The sequence below is a fragment of the Coturnix japonica genome, chromosome 1, assembly GCF_001577835.2.
Source record: "Coturnix japonica isolate 7356 chromosome 1, Coturnix japonica 2.1, whole genome shotgun sequence".
Lineage (NCBI taxonomy): Eukaryota > Metazoa > Chordata > Aves > Galliformes > Phasianidae > Coturnix > Coturnix japonica.
The window spans coordinates 96,877,076-96,894,803 of NC_029516.1; the positions used below are offsets into that span (position 1 = coordinate 96,877,076).

Consider the following 17,728-nt stretch of genomic DNA (forward strand, 5'->3'; position numbering starts at 1 on the left):
AAAAAAAAAAGAAAAAATTCTCATGGGCTGTAAAGGTGGTTGCTATGGTACAAAAGTGTGTCACCTGAGTTTCAGATGTCATGACAACTTCTGGGTGCGATCACAACTCTTTGTAATACATACTAGTTTTACTAGAAAAATATGAATCAAAATCATACCCAATGACTAGTCACAAAATCACAGACTGGCTAGGACTGGAGAGAACCTTAAAGATCATTAAACTTTAACCACAGCTGTGGGCAGGGCTGCCCCAGAGATGGGGCACCACAGTTTCTCTGGGCAGCTGTGCCAGCACCTCACCACCCTCTGAGGAAAGTATTTCCTTCTAACATCTCACCTAAATCTCCCCTCCTTTATTTTATAGTCATTCCCCCTTGTCTCATCGCTTTTATACTGTGTAATGGAGAGTATTTTGTGTCCACACACAAAGTGAACATAACTTTGAGGAGAAACAGCTGGCAAGCCCCCTCAGCCTGAGCATGCCCCCAGCCACCCACCAGGCTGTAACACATGCTGAACAGAAGCCCACCCTCTCCCCCCTGCTGAAGTTGTGACACCAGGCAGGCAGCACCACATGAGCTGTGGGTTCAAGCAAGGGACGGGGAGCTACTCCAGCTCTGCAGTTTGGTTCTCTGCTCTGGTGGCTGTGCTGCAGTTCCTCACTCCCTGGTTTATTTCAGTTTTTATCCAATGATGGTATAGCCCCTAGGTATAGCCTAGCAGAGGCACAAAGCACAGGATCTCTTCTAGTTTCATGTCCAGCAGCACATTTATCTACAACACTTTCAGACCTCTCTGAATTGTGAAACAGGGTTTGGGTGCCCTGCAGACAATATTACTGCCTACAATTGTACTTGAACTGTTGCAGGAACATATTTGTGATTCAGGTTAGTTCTGCCACTATTCAGGATAGTTGCATGTTTTAGGACAGAAAATGAAAGATTTGCTGCTATGCTTTAAAATGTGACTGAGCAAATTCAAGAGCATCTGTATGATCTAGACTCTTCCTTAAGATTTAGAAATGTGTGAAAACAGCTGTTTATGGTTAATTGAATTCACTTATCATAGAATCATAGAATATTACTTTGTGAATTACTACCCCAACTATAAACACTACCCTAATGCACCTTGTGAAATTTACATTGAGAGAAACTGTGAACAGTTGCCTTATGTAAATCTCAAAAGAAATATTCAGAAGTTAGGAAGCAGGTGAATCTAATTTTGAATCAATATACAATTTGTCATCATACCCATGCATTTGCTTAGTACACACATATAAACAAACCAACAAAAAAAAACCAACACAACAAAAAAAGCCTCACTGAGAGTGATTTGTAATACGCAGTCTTGCAAGACATCCTTAAAACTTTGTGATTTCAGTTTACTGTTTGTTACTTTGTATCTCAAAGTAATATAAAAAAATAGACTTTGTCTATTCTCTGGAAAGTCTGATTTGATTTCAGCACAAATTCCATCCTTATTAATAAAAAGTGCAAGTGTAATAAACTGTCAGACCACTTTGTCCTGCTTCATGGTGCTCAAGACATTAGTACCGCAAACATGAACAGTAACCACAGTGCTTATGGATCAGGTTTTTCTAAACAGCTGGTGCTAGGAGATGAGGTTTAGTAGGCTGGTGTTTATGACACAGTGATGTGAAACACAGTCTTCACTGGTACATCACCAGCAACCATCGAGTATTCTGGACGTCTGCCCTTCAACAAAACCAAAGGAAAACTGTTTTGACAGTCAAGCATTTTATACAGGAAAGCACTTGCTTGGATAGTTTCCTTGGAAAATGAAAATGCATCACTGCACTTTTTCAGAAGGGAAAACACAGAGTGCTTGCTATTATGCTTGGGAGAGCCACCAGTCAATATCCACAAAAGCTAATGCATTACTTTTTCAACTTAATCCTTGCAATTCTCCATGACAGTGACATCCACAAAATAAATGTGAATGCATTTACATGCTGTGACTATTGACTGCTAAGCTCAGTAATTTATTTTCCATTCCTTTTTACTCCCCTACTTGCCTCCATACATATTGTGTTTCTTCATTGCAAACACTTCTAAAATCCTACTCTACGATTACACTTTGCAGCACTGTATTTGCAGTAAATATAAGACTGAAAACCAATAATTAATTCCCTCTGCCATTACAAGAACTTACTTTCTATGTTATATTTAAAGCAAGAGCACCAGACCTAATCATTGTATTTTGACAACTTCAGTGGAATGTAAGATCATATATTCCGTGGATGGGTCAAAGTACCTGCTCAAAATCACATCACAGGTACATTTTCCTAACTTTTGTATGTGTTCTTTCACCTAGGATACAGTCTAAGTTCACATCCTCAGTTATCCACAGTGAGAGGAAAAACAGAAAGGTACTGCACAAGCACACAAGAATGGGCTTTCTGCCTCACTTTTCACTGACAAGGGCTCTAGCCACACTGACCAAGCTGCAGAAAGCAAAGATAAGAACCTGGAGAAGGAAGATCTGCCTGCTGTAAATGAAGATCAGGATCAAGACCATATAAAGAATCTGAAGGTGCACATATCCATGGGACTCAGCGAGGTCCATCCGCAGGTTCTGAGGGAACTGGTGGATGAACTTGCCAAGCTGCTGTGCATCGTATTTGAAAGGTCTAGAGGGAGACCTCCCTGCCTATAGCAGGGGGGTTGGAACTAAATGATCTTAAAAGTCCCTTCCCATCTCAGCCATTCTATCATTCAACAGTAAAAGAGTACATCAGTAATGGTAACAGTGTGGTTATTACCTTGATCCATTAACCTGGTTTGGGTTACACTCCATCTTGATGGTGACTCTGGCTGGGGGCTGTGATAACCAGTCCTGCTGGGGAACACGTGGGCTCATCTTTGATGTCTGCCCATATTCACTGGAGGAGGAGGCCGTCATTTCTGTCTTCGCAAGGTGGGGCGATCCGTAGGCGCACTCAAACAAGGACTGGTCTTCACTCACCACTGATAATGCTTCCTGCAAACGAGAGAAGTCAGTGTGTCAGCATTTCGGAGCAGATATTATACTGCCTATCAAGAAAAGTAATGCTTGACTATTTCATTAGAAGACTAACAATTGTTTCTTGGTAAATGTCTGTTACTTTTTAGGTGTGCTCCTGCTGCTAGCAGATGTGAGGACCTACTTACTATGCCAGACACATATCAGGGAAGTACAACAGCCCTCATACCTGGCACCTCCTGCTAACAGCAGAGGAGAGGCACACACATACTCATCCAAATGCTTCAGAATAGTGATGGGGAGGTTTGAGAGAGAAGAAAGCAAGGAAAACAGCTCAGACCCCTCACATCTCAGGAACGGATGTGGAGGGCCAGCTCTGCCATGAGTGCCAGCTGACACCAGCAAGAGATGTCCAGAATCTGAAACTTGCTGACTCATGGGGAGCAAGCATCTCTTCTTTCTTCTAGGACTGAGGACAATTCCTATCTGGACAGGATGCTAAGACACAGCTGGGTGTGAATTATACAGAAGGAAGCAGGTACAAGATTGCATATATAGGATATTATTTCACTCTGTATACTACTTACCAAAAGATGTTTCAAAATAGTAGTCATCAAGCACTATATAATGGATACATTTCTTACCATTACCATACAAGTGAAGTGAAGCAATTTTATTCTTGTTCCTATTTGACCTGATGCCATCTAATATAAGTTAATTTAGGAATACTTAGGATAGTCATAAGTATAAACTAAAACATACAGGGTTGCTATTTACTGACATTACTGGTGACAGAAAATATTGCCTGTTATATGGATATATGTTATATTGCACAAAAAGAGGAAAGTACACACTGTTTAGCTTTCTGAGGAGGACAGTGAACACAAGAAGTATGAACCCAATTAATAAAGATTATGTGAATATTTTAAAAAGTATGGCAAAATACAATACAAACATAAATGAAGCCAGGAAAAGGATTCAGACTTAACACTTCAGGAAAAAATGTCTTGCTATACACAGATGAAGTGAATTTCAATTAGCTAGATAGTGCTGTGTTCTGATTTAACAGTACTCCTCCTTACTCCATCCTGTTAGCTATCAGTTAGGGTACAATGACTGCTCTTTAAAGGCCCTATAGAAATAACTGAGTTTCTGCCTCCTTCAGGTGCCACTGGGTTTGTTTCTGCGTGAATGTCTCATTACTACATGTCCTACAATTGAATTTCTAATGTTTTCCTCTGAGTTCTCACTGATCTTTGCTGGCAGTCTCGAAGGACACTAGGACAGGTAACACCTCTCCTCTGTGCACATTAAAGAAGGCTGCCTTGGTCAACTGAGCTTCTGTACAATGCTGAGGTACCTGCATAGCTAGAGAATATGGTCTAAATTAGAATTAGAATCCTCCTTAATGATCTTTTCTCTATTCTCACACATTGAGATGGACACTTCACTGTGTGAAACATATTAACTGTGTTTAACATATGTTCTGCTGCTCTTCCTGTCAGACAGGTTGCAGATGATCATGCCTACTGGCCACTTGTTTAAATGCTGTCAAGCCCATTGGTGTAAATGTACCAGCAAGAGCAACAGGGTGATATATGTAGTCCTTGCACATCCCTATATGCAGGGAAAAGTTTTCTGCAATGCATGGATTGGAGTTGTGTGTTGAGGGTTGGTAACTGCTGGCTTTTTTTTACCTCCTAGTGATCTAAAAAAGTGAGGATGTCTGGCCCAGGAATTTCTGAATTCATTGATTTTACAAGACACAGTGACGCTGAAAATTACAGGTTAATAAAACCTGACTATCCCCACATACTGTGGCAAAGCACAGAAATAGCATCATATGAAACACTTCTCAACCATATAAGAATGTATGACAACTGGCATAATTCCATATTCCAAAAACAGATAAAAAATATAATTCAGCTACTCCTGATATACATCATTTAATCTGATCCATCCTTCTTTTCTCTTTACTAATTAAAACCTTCAAGTCTTAACCCTACATAAGCTGAAAAATGAACACTCCAACAGCAAACTAGCATAACAAACGGATGATAAAAGACAGAATGGATATTTCATTCTTTAATACTGGGACTTAGAAAATCACTTTCTGCTGTAATCTTAAATGCTAATACCTGGATCAAGTATAATATCAATTTGTCAGCATTTATCGTCATGAAGAATAGCTGCGTGATTGGAACGTACATAAACATACACAAAGACAATGATACTATGTTTGGTGAGTGAGTTTTATATATAGATGCCAATTTATTTTTTATAAATGCTCTTCATTAAACATTTGCATGTTAATTTTTTTTTATTTTTTTTTTTATTTTTTTTTCCCTCCCCTCATCATATTTAATACAGTTACTAAAACAGTTTGGCAACATCAAGCAGTAAGTGAGACAAAGCAAAACAGTTATAAAACAGATCCATGACAAAGTTCTTTTCAATCTTCCCATGTTCTGCACCTTTATGGGAATAATTTCAGCACTGGATGGGTCGTCACCCTAGATTTCTCCAATAAATTATTCTCATGACATCTCAGAAATGTAGTCTTCTCTTTCACCTCTAGTAATCAGTGTCTGTGTAATGTAATATGAAGAAATCCACACAGACTGCTTGTAGTTGCAGGTGGGGAGGACCTCCATGAAAGTCTGTGAAGTAGAACTACTTCTAATGTTATCTGAGGTCAATATTGGACACAGACTTTCTTTTACTTCATCTTTCTTTCTCAACATACTTCCTCTCATGACAAAACCAACAAAACATGAAAATCTGTTCCTTCATTAAGACTTTTTTTTTTTTTTATCCCTTGTATTGGACCAAACCTTCTCTGCCAGACTCTCAATAAATGATAAAAGAACAAAATGTCTTTACTTAGTTTTGACTTATAGTTCACTGATAAGTTAAAAAAAAAAAAAAAAACAAAAAAAAACCCCCAAAAAACAGAAAAAACAACAGACTGACAAATCTGTAAAACAATAGGTAGAGCAACGCCTTTAAAGTAGGCATGAAGTCATTAGGACAAAGGTGTTTACTTAATCAAATACAAGATTACTTGGCCTAAAAACACGAAGTTACAGGAAATGTGTTTGAAGTAGTTCCCATCATGAGAAGTATACACAAGCTGATTGTCTTTTATACACAGTGTCAGGAGCTAAGGGCAAAGAATTTTCTTCCTAGAGTTTGATCAAAATTAAGGAATGGTTAAAGGAGATAATGAGGTGTGCAAGGGAGATAATGAGGTTTATTGTAATCTGCTCACAATAAAGAGTTACAGTGGAAAAAATACTGCAAGATTTTAAAAAGAATTTTAGGGACATTCTAACATGGCATTGCTTTTTCTCAAGTTAATGCTCACAAGGAAACATGCCTGCTTGCGAATGAAAAATATTTGTGCACCTGCACGCTATCAAGTAAGCTTTCACTGCATGGCAATCATTTCTCCATTAAGCACAACCACTGTATGTGTGTGTATATGTATGAATATCTAACAGTATTCAGTAGATTCTATGCTCAGTGCCTATGCAATAACCTATCAAGTGACTTGCTGCTCAAAAAAAAAAAAAAATGCTTCAAGGACACTGGAAGTCAAGAACTTACTGCCCAGCACTGTTGAAATCATAGTAGACCATAGCACACTAGTATGTTTGAGAATATTGGTCACAAAACAGCAGGATCTTGGCCAAGAACTGCACAGAAAGAGGAGGATGATCAATGAGTCACAAACATAACTCCAACCACTTTGTCCACTGAAAGATGATGCAGACAGTAAAAGGCATCTCCTCTTTGTGCAGCCATCTCTCCTATGCTCCAAAATGGAACCGTAAGTCCTGACTGTGAGGGACTTGCAGTAATGCTGCAATCAAGAACTTTAGATCTTAAGTATTTCTGTAAACATTTATAGGTTGGCTTTTTTTTTTTCTTTTTTTTTTTACACTGATTTTGTAATATTTTTCCTTAATAATATAAGCAGCAGCTTCTACTTTCTCTAATCTGATTTCATGATAATGCATGTTTAAACAAAGCCACAATCCTCTCAGAGACAGGCTGTTTCCTTGTGCTTGTCAAATATTCACTGTTGGTCAGAAAAATGAATTCTCCCATCACAGAGGAATTCTGACTGATACTGAAACTTCATTTTAAATTAGACAAAAAGCTATTATGTGAAAAGTTTCACCAAAACATTTATTGAAAGGATGGATTCTAAGGCATAGATGTGTGCTTTGCAGATGTTAAATCACTCTAATATAAAAATGTAAATACAAAGCTCTTGTTACAGATACTTTCTATATACTAATTGTACAATTGAAAGAAATGATCAGCATGGGAAGGTTTATCAAAATATTTATCAGAAGGAGATGCTTCAGCATTATTGAAATGATTAGTTTCATCACTTTCCCAGAAAATTCCCATCAAGTTCCTGCTAAACATTTACATTTGGTGAGGACCTGTATTTTCTGAAGGAAGACTGTTTTGATTAGGATCATGTAATTTATGTTATTAAGTGTTTCCATGCCTGGTTGCACTCTATATCCCTTGTGTACTTGATAATATTTGTTATCAAAATGAATTGTAACACAATTGTGACTGAAAAAAAGAGAGCAAATGAAAGTGTGAAAGACAGCACACGGTATGCACCTTGGCATAATCACTCCAGACTTCACCAGCTTGCTCTGACATTCTCTAATCTTGCTTGCTATTCTTCTGTTCTATGACAAACTATATCTTCTGATGCTCTAGGAAGCTGTTTATCTGGAGTGAAAGCCTAATTTCAAACAGGCCAAGAATGTCATTTCCAAGTTGGAATAGACATCACATGGGCGATTGGACACCGGAATCTTGCAGAGCAATGGGCAGTCATCCAGCCTGAAACTTCACTCACGTCTGAAACAGGAATCACTGCATGATAAAGCAAGCTGTGGCTGAACTGCAAAAGGGCAACTAGAATAAATTTGCAGCCCTGCTTCAAGGTCAATCGTTTGAGCCTCTGATTCATTGCATCAAGCAATAATTGGTGAAACAAAAGACAAATGATTGATGTTTTAGTCTTGCCATAGCTTATTAATCATGGTGCTCTTACAGCTCTATTCTGAGTGTTTGCATTAGAAGTGGCTTTGAGAGATATTCAATATGGTGTGTGGAACATACTGGAAGAGGTTACTACTTAAAATGCAGTCACCTGAGTCAGGAATTGCAGCACACATCTGGAATATGTTTTCCTTCTAAATCTCTAAGTCTTGGATTCATTAGATCAGAATAAATCCACATATTATATTCATGAGAGAGTTCAGGAACAACAGAAAGCCTTGGCAAGTACAAGATAAGAAAGACAGATGTTGTCCTCACCTCCACCCATCAGAATCTTATTGCAGCTCAGTTAACATCCTCCACTTATTTGCAATGAGCATTTGGATAGTGTGGGGTAATCCAAACACAGACTGGGTGCTGCCACTATCTGCTATCTTCACCTCTCAGTAAGACAAATACAAAGAACGTTTGGAAGCAAAGGAAAGCCACTGCTGTATTCCCACTTGAAAAAAAGGAATAAGCAAGCATCCATCAAAATGATGGTATGAACTTGCAGGCTAGATTTATTTCTGGGAAACAATCACAGATGTGTAAGGAGTGATTGTGCAGCCCTCTTTGTGTAAATCATTCTCCTGGCTTCACTAGAACTAACAATGCGAACAAAGCCATCATGGCTAAGCCCAAAAGTTTAATATTTTTTGTCTTAATGAACAAATTTTGAGATGTTACAAATTCAAATGTAGAGTGTAGTGCTTTCACATGTTTTTGAATATACAGATTGTCATTCCTAAATATCAGCATACTATTTTTGTTGTCAGCTTTTTTCATCAGGCAATATTTGTAGCACTAACCACTCACATCTGTGTCTCTGAGTGTTTCACAAAACAAGGAATAGGTAAAAATGATAAAAATCGTCTTGCTTTGAAAGACACGTCTTCCTCATGTGAAGTTCAATGACATATTTGGGTTAACCCTGCAACCCTCAGGGAAAAATCATCATACCAAGAAAAGTTGATGAATCATTAACCTCCAGAGAGCTAGAATTGTCCATAAGCATTTCATTTAAAGAGCTGACATTTCGCTATCAATTATTTCACCTTCCGTTTTAATCTGAGAATAAAGAGCAAATATATAGTTTAACCACAAAACAAGAATAAATAACTGGAAACGGGAAACTTTCATACAAGTCACATTCCCTGGATACTATGCCATCAAAGCAGAGCAGAGGGCTTGTTCAAGTGCAGTGATGAAAGTCTTCACCCTGCACCTAGTTTAGTGCACATACAACATCTGAGTGCCTTTAAACCAACATCCCAGCAGGGCCAGTCTTGAGGTAGCTCTGCCCATGCAACAACAGTGTTCACAATGAAAAACAGCACCAGGCCTATAAGTGAAAGCTGACCTCAAAATTCACAAGATGGTATCAAAAAGCTTAGGGAATGAAGTAAACCATCTAATTGTATACATCAAGTACAGCAGTTCTTTTTCTTTCCTCTGCAGAGTGATATTGCAGAACTTAAAAGATGATGGTGCTACACTGATAGCTTTGGTGCCCAGGAACCTGGTGCTGCAGCTTGCAAATTGTTTAGTCTCATGTTAATGCTCTTTGGCAGTTTGAGATCCATGACTTTGTGTTCTGTTGCTACAAGGACAAACACATTCTCCATGCAAAAACAAGTGCTGAACAATGGTAAGAGTACAAACATTACTCCCCATGCAAAAGAGTTCACACATCTGATCTGAAATATTTCAGACAAAAAAGAAAATGCTCATTCCTTTCTTATTTCAGTGTCCTATGTGTATCCAAGGCACCAATAAGGTTACGGAACATTTATGAATATCAAAGAGTGGATGCGTGCACACTGGGGCAGTGGGTGGTGTATTTCAACAGCAGTGATAACAATGTGGAAAACATGCCATGTTCCAGGTGGCCATAAGCAGCAATGAAATAAAGAGTGCCTCAATCAGCTCATCTGCATGAGTGAGTGGATTACGACCAGAGAATGGAGATGATGATGGCAATGTTGGAATACCACTAAGTTTGCTCCAGATGACTACCATGAATACTCACACAGGAGCAGAAATTACACTGTATTCAAGTTTTTCAGGATGTATGGAACAAATATGAGGCTGAAAGTGATAGAATTGTGATCACATCATTACCAGTGAAAAAACGTCATGTCACCACTATGAGTTGTAGTCAAAATGATAGTCCATGGAGTGGTGACATGAAAAGCCCCCTTCAAAGAACAAGTTCAAGATACAGACCTCAGTGGGTAAAGTGATGTGCACTGTCCTTTGAGACTGGAAAGGGTTGATCCTTCTGGATTTCCTGGAACCCAGACAAACCATCAATTCTGACCATAACATTGACTAAGCTGAAGGCTCAAACTTCCAGAGTCAGGCTGGAGAAGAAGATAACCTTTCTCTTGCAACACAATAATACCAGGCCCCATACCTGTTTGATGACAGTGGAATGTGTGTCTAGTTGTGTCTGGACTGTCCTACCACACCCACCATATAGTCTAGACTTAGCACTTTCTGGCTTCCACCTGTTTGGGGCAGTGAAAGACGGACTGTGTGGGAAACATTTTCCTTGCAACACCATCATAGCAGCTGTGAAAGAGTGGGTCACCTCCACTGGTGCAGACTCTTATGAGTGCAGCACACAGTCTCTTGTTCATTGCTGGCAAAAATGCATGACCGATGGTGGTAACTATTCAGTTTCTGACTGATAATTTGCTGTATCAAACAGTGTTACTGTGTTCTGTGTATCTGCTATCGTTTCCACAGAGACGCTACTTTCTGAGCAACCTAGGTATATATTCCACAATGATCATGTGAACCTTAATTCACCAGTGCTAAAAACACAATTGCATCACGCAGATTGTATATTGTAGTTACACATTTAAGAAATTGCAGCTTTGTATACTTATTTTAGCACTTCCATCTTTTCAAAGAGCTTTAACACTGAGGTTTGAATGACTTTTTTTTTTTTTTTTCAGTCAATACAATAGACTTTTCTTCTTTCTCATCTTGATAGTATTGTCAATTATAAACTCTGAAAACCTAAAGCTTTTTCCTCCTTCAAGCCTAGCTGTTAACTTCTAGGGCTCCAAAGTGGCTATAAATCTGCAAAAAAATTACATGTAAATCTCCTTTTCATTTCTGCCTCAGTACAATTTTAGCCTGTTGCCTCTACTCTGGTTTTCTGGTAGACTTTCTTGATCTGAAGAAGCAGGCAACATTCTACTTCATTAAAAACAAAACAAAGAAAAGTAACCATAAACATCTGTTTTGTTTTGTTTTGTCTTTCTCAGCAATCTTTAAAGCAACAAGTGGTTTGGCAAAACAGGCAGCAAATTTGTGAAGTGGCCCACAGTCCAGTGGGAAGTGAGCTGAAATTGCATGTGACACCTGCGATGACCATTTGTCAATAGGTCAGAATGATAAAGGGGAAGAATCTTAGGCCAAAACATCTGCCTAAAACAAGACAGCAATCCTATCCCAGACAAGCTATCCTTTCTGTGCTACCTCTTTGTCAGCCGTGTGGAACTAAGGGCCTTGCTTGAACATTTGAACATTTGTTAACTGTGGTGGGTTAATATATTTGTATATATAATTATGTATGTCCGTTACAAACAAAAGCTTCTGTACACAATTATTAGATAATCCCATCCTCAGTCTATGAAAAAAAAAAAATAAGTAAGAAATAATCAAGGATTTAAAACAGTTTCCTTGAAGGTGCATTGTATACCACAGACAAGTTTATCAAGAAACTGATTAGAAATACCTTACAAATAAGTTTCTGATGAATGAATTAAACAGTAGGAACAAAACTGAAAAGGGCATCCAAATTAGTTTCCTTTCTGACAAACCTTTGTTTTTATGAATGCCTAGTGACACTGGGGAAATAACACTTGGATGAGGGCCATGAGCTGAACTTCTGGGTGACCTATCCCTTTCCCATAGTCCACTTTTGTACTTTGCTTATCCACACGCATATGTGTGCTTGCATGCAAGGTGAGCAGGTCACCCTATTGGTTGGCCATTAACTATCTCAAAAACAAACAAACAAACAAACAAAACTGGGAGAAATCAAAAGGTTGTCTACTGGGCATATCATCAGTTAAATCTGGCCAGGGCTCTCAGATCATCAGCCAGACTCGGTGACCAGAATGGAGAGAGGCAGGAGGGACTGTTCACAAGAGCCCTGGATGCTCACTCCTGCAGCTCAAGGACTCTTGCTGCTGGTAGGCCCACTTTCAGATGCTCCCCTGTGCTCCCTTTCATACACATTTGAATTTCTGGCCTTCTTAATTAGAGAACACTCCTCACATTCAGCATGTACTGAAGTAATTTCCATACTTGATAGCTTAAATAATTAATAATTAATTTATCATTAAATAATGTATTTGATACATTTGGATATAAAATTTTTGACTGACTTTTCTCCATTGCATAAATGAAATTATAATGCAAGTTGCTATTGGTTTTTAAGAAGTCACTACATCAAGAGTTTTCTTCACTTCTGCACTGCACTGTAACAGAGAAGTTCTTTGCTTACATTAGCTTCCCTTCCTTTTCCACAGCCACCTTTTATCCTGGATCTTCCGTGCATACACATTTGTAGTATCTTATGTCTCTCATGGTAATCCCCATTTTAATAGTATATGGAGTATTGCCCAGATGGGTAATCTTTCTAAATTCAGAATGAACTTTTCAAGTATGCCCACTGAGTATATAAAATATGGCTTCCTGTCACGATAACCTTTATAGTGTATAGCCTAACATACTTTCCTATAATTGTTTATAATGAATATCTTGGTTCATAATTCAGTGCATGTTATTTTAGTCATTTGCCACAAAACATGACTAATGAAATTAATAAGGGGTTGAATGTCATAGTATTAAGACACTTTTACATTTGCAAAGACTAACACAGGAAAGTATTTAGTAAAATAATGACAAAGTTATGCATGCACTTAGATTTAAGCATATTCAACCTGCTTTGCTGAACCAATATAAAGTAGGATATTGTCATATTAGTTTAAGCACTATGAGTTCACTAAAAGACACTGGTACGGTTAATTGAAGTCATTACATCTCTTAAGTGACGTGATTGTAAAGAAAATCACCAACACAAAAGTAGAACATTTAAATAATTATTTTTTTTAAATATATTTTTCTTTTTCCTCCTTTCTCTCAGTTATTTATTTATTTTTTAAGAGAACTAACACATGTGGGTAAACTCCAACTTCAATCATGTCTCCATGATGATGTTTTCTGCTCAATCAAGTATGCAAAAGAAACGTGTTATGGGACATTTTTAATTGTACATGTGAAGAGGAAAAGGAAAATGTATGTAGCAATATTTGTTATGGCAACAAGAAAAATACTGCAAATTTTTTTCCCTGTAGTAGCATCTTTTCTAAGTTAGCAATTACCAAGGCTATTCCCCATACTAAAACCATTCCATTCATTTCTTACATTGACTTCAGTTTTCTGTGACACCAGCTATGCTAATGGAAAAGTTCTGAATTTACTTTTTTTTTGGACTGTACTGAAGAATGGCCCCCCAAATATCTCCATATACTCTACATTATACCTTCAAATATACATACAAGAAAGGTATGCATGCTGTTACTCTTTTATTGTTTCCCCAAACAAACCCATTTCCTACAAGCTACTCCCGTATCTTTTGTGCTACATCCAACTTCCCAGAAAAACAGCAGCAAAACAAAGTGTGAACTCAAAACAACCCATTTCCAAAGAACAATGTACCATACCAAGGAGAGTGAGAGCTGGAAGGGGAAGGGCTGGAGAGAGAAGACAGAGAGAAAAGCTGTTTTGATGCTGCCAAGGGGATTGAAGAAAAAAAAGGAAGGAGGAACTTTTAAAAGTCTCAGAGGGGAAGAGTTGTGTAACTGTAAATATGTAATAGGCAGGTTGCCAACTATTTCAAAGGATTTGAGCTTTCAAAATTGTCCAGAAGGCTAACTGATTTGCACTCTGGGTTTTGAGCTTCCAGGAACACCTTTATATGTCTGAGAGCCAGAAACTACCACCTCCTTTTATAGACTACTCAAGCCGTACTTGGTCATACTTTTAAGCTGAAGCAGTAAGGAATGTAAACAGACACCATTTATGCTTCCCTGCAATCTAATAAAAAAGAAAGAATGGACTAAATAAAGCAAAACCATACAAGTCAGTCTATAAGAAGAGAAAACCAGATGATTATGTTGATTAAGTTCCTGGCTGACCTGAGCAGTCTTCAAAGTTCCTGGTATTCAGTAAACCAAAAAAAAAACCAACCCTACATTAAACTCCCACAGGTACAATACCTATCACTCATCGAGACACACATGATAAAAGCTGATGATAAATGTTACCATGACATTTTAAAATCCTGGATTTATGTATGGTTTGTCACAGATGAAAGAGCAGATAGAAGGAAGAAAAGTAAGGAAGGAATTATTTTTGTCTTGTTGTCTGTGACAATTATGCTGGAAAGAAAAAAAAAAAATTGTACAATCAGAAGAAAAACTGGATCACATTTCTCCAGATCATGAATCTGACTGGTTTTCAAATCTTTGGGTAGAGAGACATTGCTTTTTCAGGGGAAAAAATGTGGTTCCTTTCTTTCTTTAGTCAATAAAAGATGGAGAAATACAGAGCTTCGAATCACCTACAATCCGTAATACTACCACGTCTCAGCAAAGACCTTATCATAGACAGGACAAGATAGGGAGATGTAGATTAGATGTTAGAGGGAAGTTTTTCACTGAGGGGGCAGTGAGGCGATGGCAGGCTGGATGGGGCCCTGGGCAGCCTGAGCTGCTGGGGGACAGCCCTGCCCACGACAGGGGTTGGGGTGGGTGGTATCTGTGGTCCCTTCCAAGTTCTATGATTCTACCATAAATATATTCCACAAAGAATAAGATATAGAGCAAAACTTACAGCACAGTGCACAGTGTACAGACCCATTATGGACTTTTAACCTTCCATGGTACTGAAGCAAAAAAAGGATATTGCAAATGTTTCAATATCATTTACTAACTACAAATGTTATGCAGGACTAGATGCAACACATCAAGGGAAAATGTTTGCAACTAACAGGGGAGAGATGCAGGCACAAAATATAAGTTAAGTGCATAGTGTAACCAATGTGACTGTCACAGTTATGCCAAAGGTTGTTTCTCAATCTGAATGTGATATACAACATGTAATAAAGAAATGAAAAGAAACTGCAATTCTGGCCAAATAAATAAATAAATAAATAAATATAAAAAATAAAACTGAGTGGTAGTGAAAAGACTAAGGAAAGGAGAAGCAAATTGGAACAAACTATAGACATGACTAATCCCTGTCCTAGTTCCTGCATCTGCTTTATCTCTTTTTCTTTGTCAGCATCAAGGTGGCAAGGGGTACCTGGAGGGATTCCTCCTGTTATAGATGCCCCTGAAGTGCCTAGGACCTGCAAAGAACTGGTGAGGTCTTTGGACCTCACTGTGGGGAGAACATGCTGGAGGAAATGCAATGTAAGGTACTCACAGTGCCCCCTTCATTCTCCTCTTAGTCCCAATCCCTCTCATCTATAGAAGCCCATTCAGACTGAGAGGGAATATCCCAGAATGCTCCTCATGGAGCTAATTCCCTAAGGCAGAACACCCCATCAAAGAGAGGACAACTCTCACTCATTGTGTAGAGAATCTTCCTGCCCTTTTGCAACATTGAGGTTTGGCTTTTGGTAATGACAGGACCTGCCAACAGCTGAGGGTAGCCAAAGGCAACAGCTAGTCAAAAAAACACTTGATATGAGAGCAAAAAGGTAGGCTTTTATGATTTTTTTCCCCCCTCTGAGAGCCTGAAGACTGCAGACTGGACTTTGACCAAGGAAAGTCTTAGAGGCTATTTTTTTATTTTTATTTTTTCCTATATATCACCCAATTCACCAGGAACACATCCAGTTAATGAGTCTTTTGTAGTTGTAGATGCTCAGTACACTTGCAAGCCAGGTTACTAATTACGATGCTCATGTACACATAGGTGCCCAGCCTCACATATCCATGCTTGATCTACATCTACACAGATGCTGAAAGTGAACGTTTCTTCAGACTGTAATTGTGCAGATAGCCAAATACAAACTGATTGCTGAGGACTTTAAACACCAATTTTAAACTGCTCATTGTAAACTAATTTTGCTTCATTGGAAATTATCAAAATAGACACTTAGTTTTAATAAGAAAAAGGTGGTTCTTCTGAATAAGTTTTCTGAACTTTTTTCTTATGAGATACTTTCAGTAAGGCTGAAATCTAAAACAGAGCTTCATAAACTCTTCTGTAAGAATATGGAAAACAGATCTAAGGCTTCAGGAAGATTTTTTGCATCCTCATGTTGAGTATTTCATCACTGACCAGGCATGTTTTAAAGTTGTTTATTGCCCTCTAAAGCTTTGGATTTCAGCCACAACTGTAGAGAAAATGTTTGTTAGAAACATTTTATATTCCTACAACATCTTGTATTCTACTCTTCTGTGCAATATCATTTCTGCACTAAGTACATTAAGTATTACTTTTTTTTTTTTTCAAAGAAAAATCAGCTTTAAAATCAATTATTTGAAAATTCAGTCCTTATATTAGAAGCTTTCTAAGTTCAGAGATCCTGACGGTGTATTTCTAGTTCAGTCCTTGAGGATACTTACTAGGCGTTTGTAAGATCATCAATTCTTGCAAAGCAAACATTACTTATTTCAAAATTCAGTAGCTCAAAATTATGCATTCCATGCTCATCTCTTACATGAGCACTCCTACCAATATTAATGGAACTATTTCTCAACAAGTGCTAGTGATCTGAAACCAGTTCTATGGGAAACAAAAAAACCTGAAAATCACAGTACGGGAACCTGGAAATAAAGTGCAATTAAAACAAAACAGAACAACAACAAAGCCATACAGTGGGTTTTCCAGATCACACTGAGTTTTCCAAAGATGTGTGGATATAACAGAAGAAGACTCCTCTCTAGTGTTCTGTTCTAATCATCAACCACCAGATCACATGTGTACAGAACTTGCTCTGATTCATCCCTGCTAAATAACTCTGTGTTCCCACTGGCCTTAGAACATGGGAATTAACACAGACAATACGTCTTGTACTTAACCAGAAACACAGAGTAATTAGCAAGCTGCAGATCATACACATAAAATAAACATTGAACTATGTGGGTTTTATTTTATTGTTTTCCTTCTATGCTTTCATTTTTTCACCTATAAGCCATTCTTAAAAGAGTTTCATCAAGACCTAAATATACAACTAGATAAAATGTGTTTCTGGTGGAAAGTTGTGTAGGATAATTGTGTGAAGATGTAGGAGACAGTGTGAAAACAACTCTGTCCTTTGGAAACGTGTTTAGAACTTGAAAACAACTGAGGGTTACATAAAGCAGAGAAAACAGATTGATGACCTTAGAGTTCTTTTCCAACACAGATGATTCTATGATTTCATGTAGAGATGAAACATTCATCTCTTTAGCAAAGTGGTTGTTGTTTCTTGTTGTTGTTGTTGTTGTTGGTTTGGGTTTTTTTTTTTGAGCAGTGCATAAATCTAACTTTAAAACATTATTCATTTTAACTACGAGATACCTTTTGACATTTGATTAGAAAAACCATAGGCAGTAGAATGTTTAGAAAGTAAATTTAAAAGCGAAAC

General features: G+C 38.0%; 1 protein-coding gene across 4 annotated transcripts in view; it reads right to left on the bottom strand.

Moving 5' to 3' along the window:
- ERG (ETS transcription factor ERG) overlaps positions 1-17,728 on the bottom strand; it is a 143,575-nt gene that overhangs the window by 34,164 nt on the left and 91,683 nt on the right. For all 4 annotated transcript variants that reach the window (XM_015882555.2, XM_015882537.2, XM_015882564.2 and 1 more), the window contains one exon: positions 2,783-3,000. In XM_015882555.2, the coding sequence (XP_015738041.1) occupies positions 2,783-3,000 (218 nt within the window). The remainder of the gene's footprint in view (positions 1-2,782; positions 3,001-17,728) is intronic.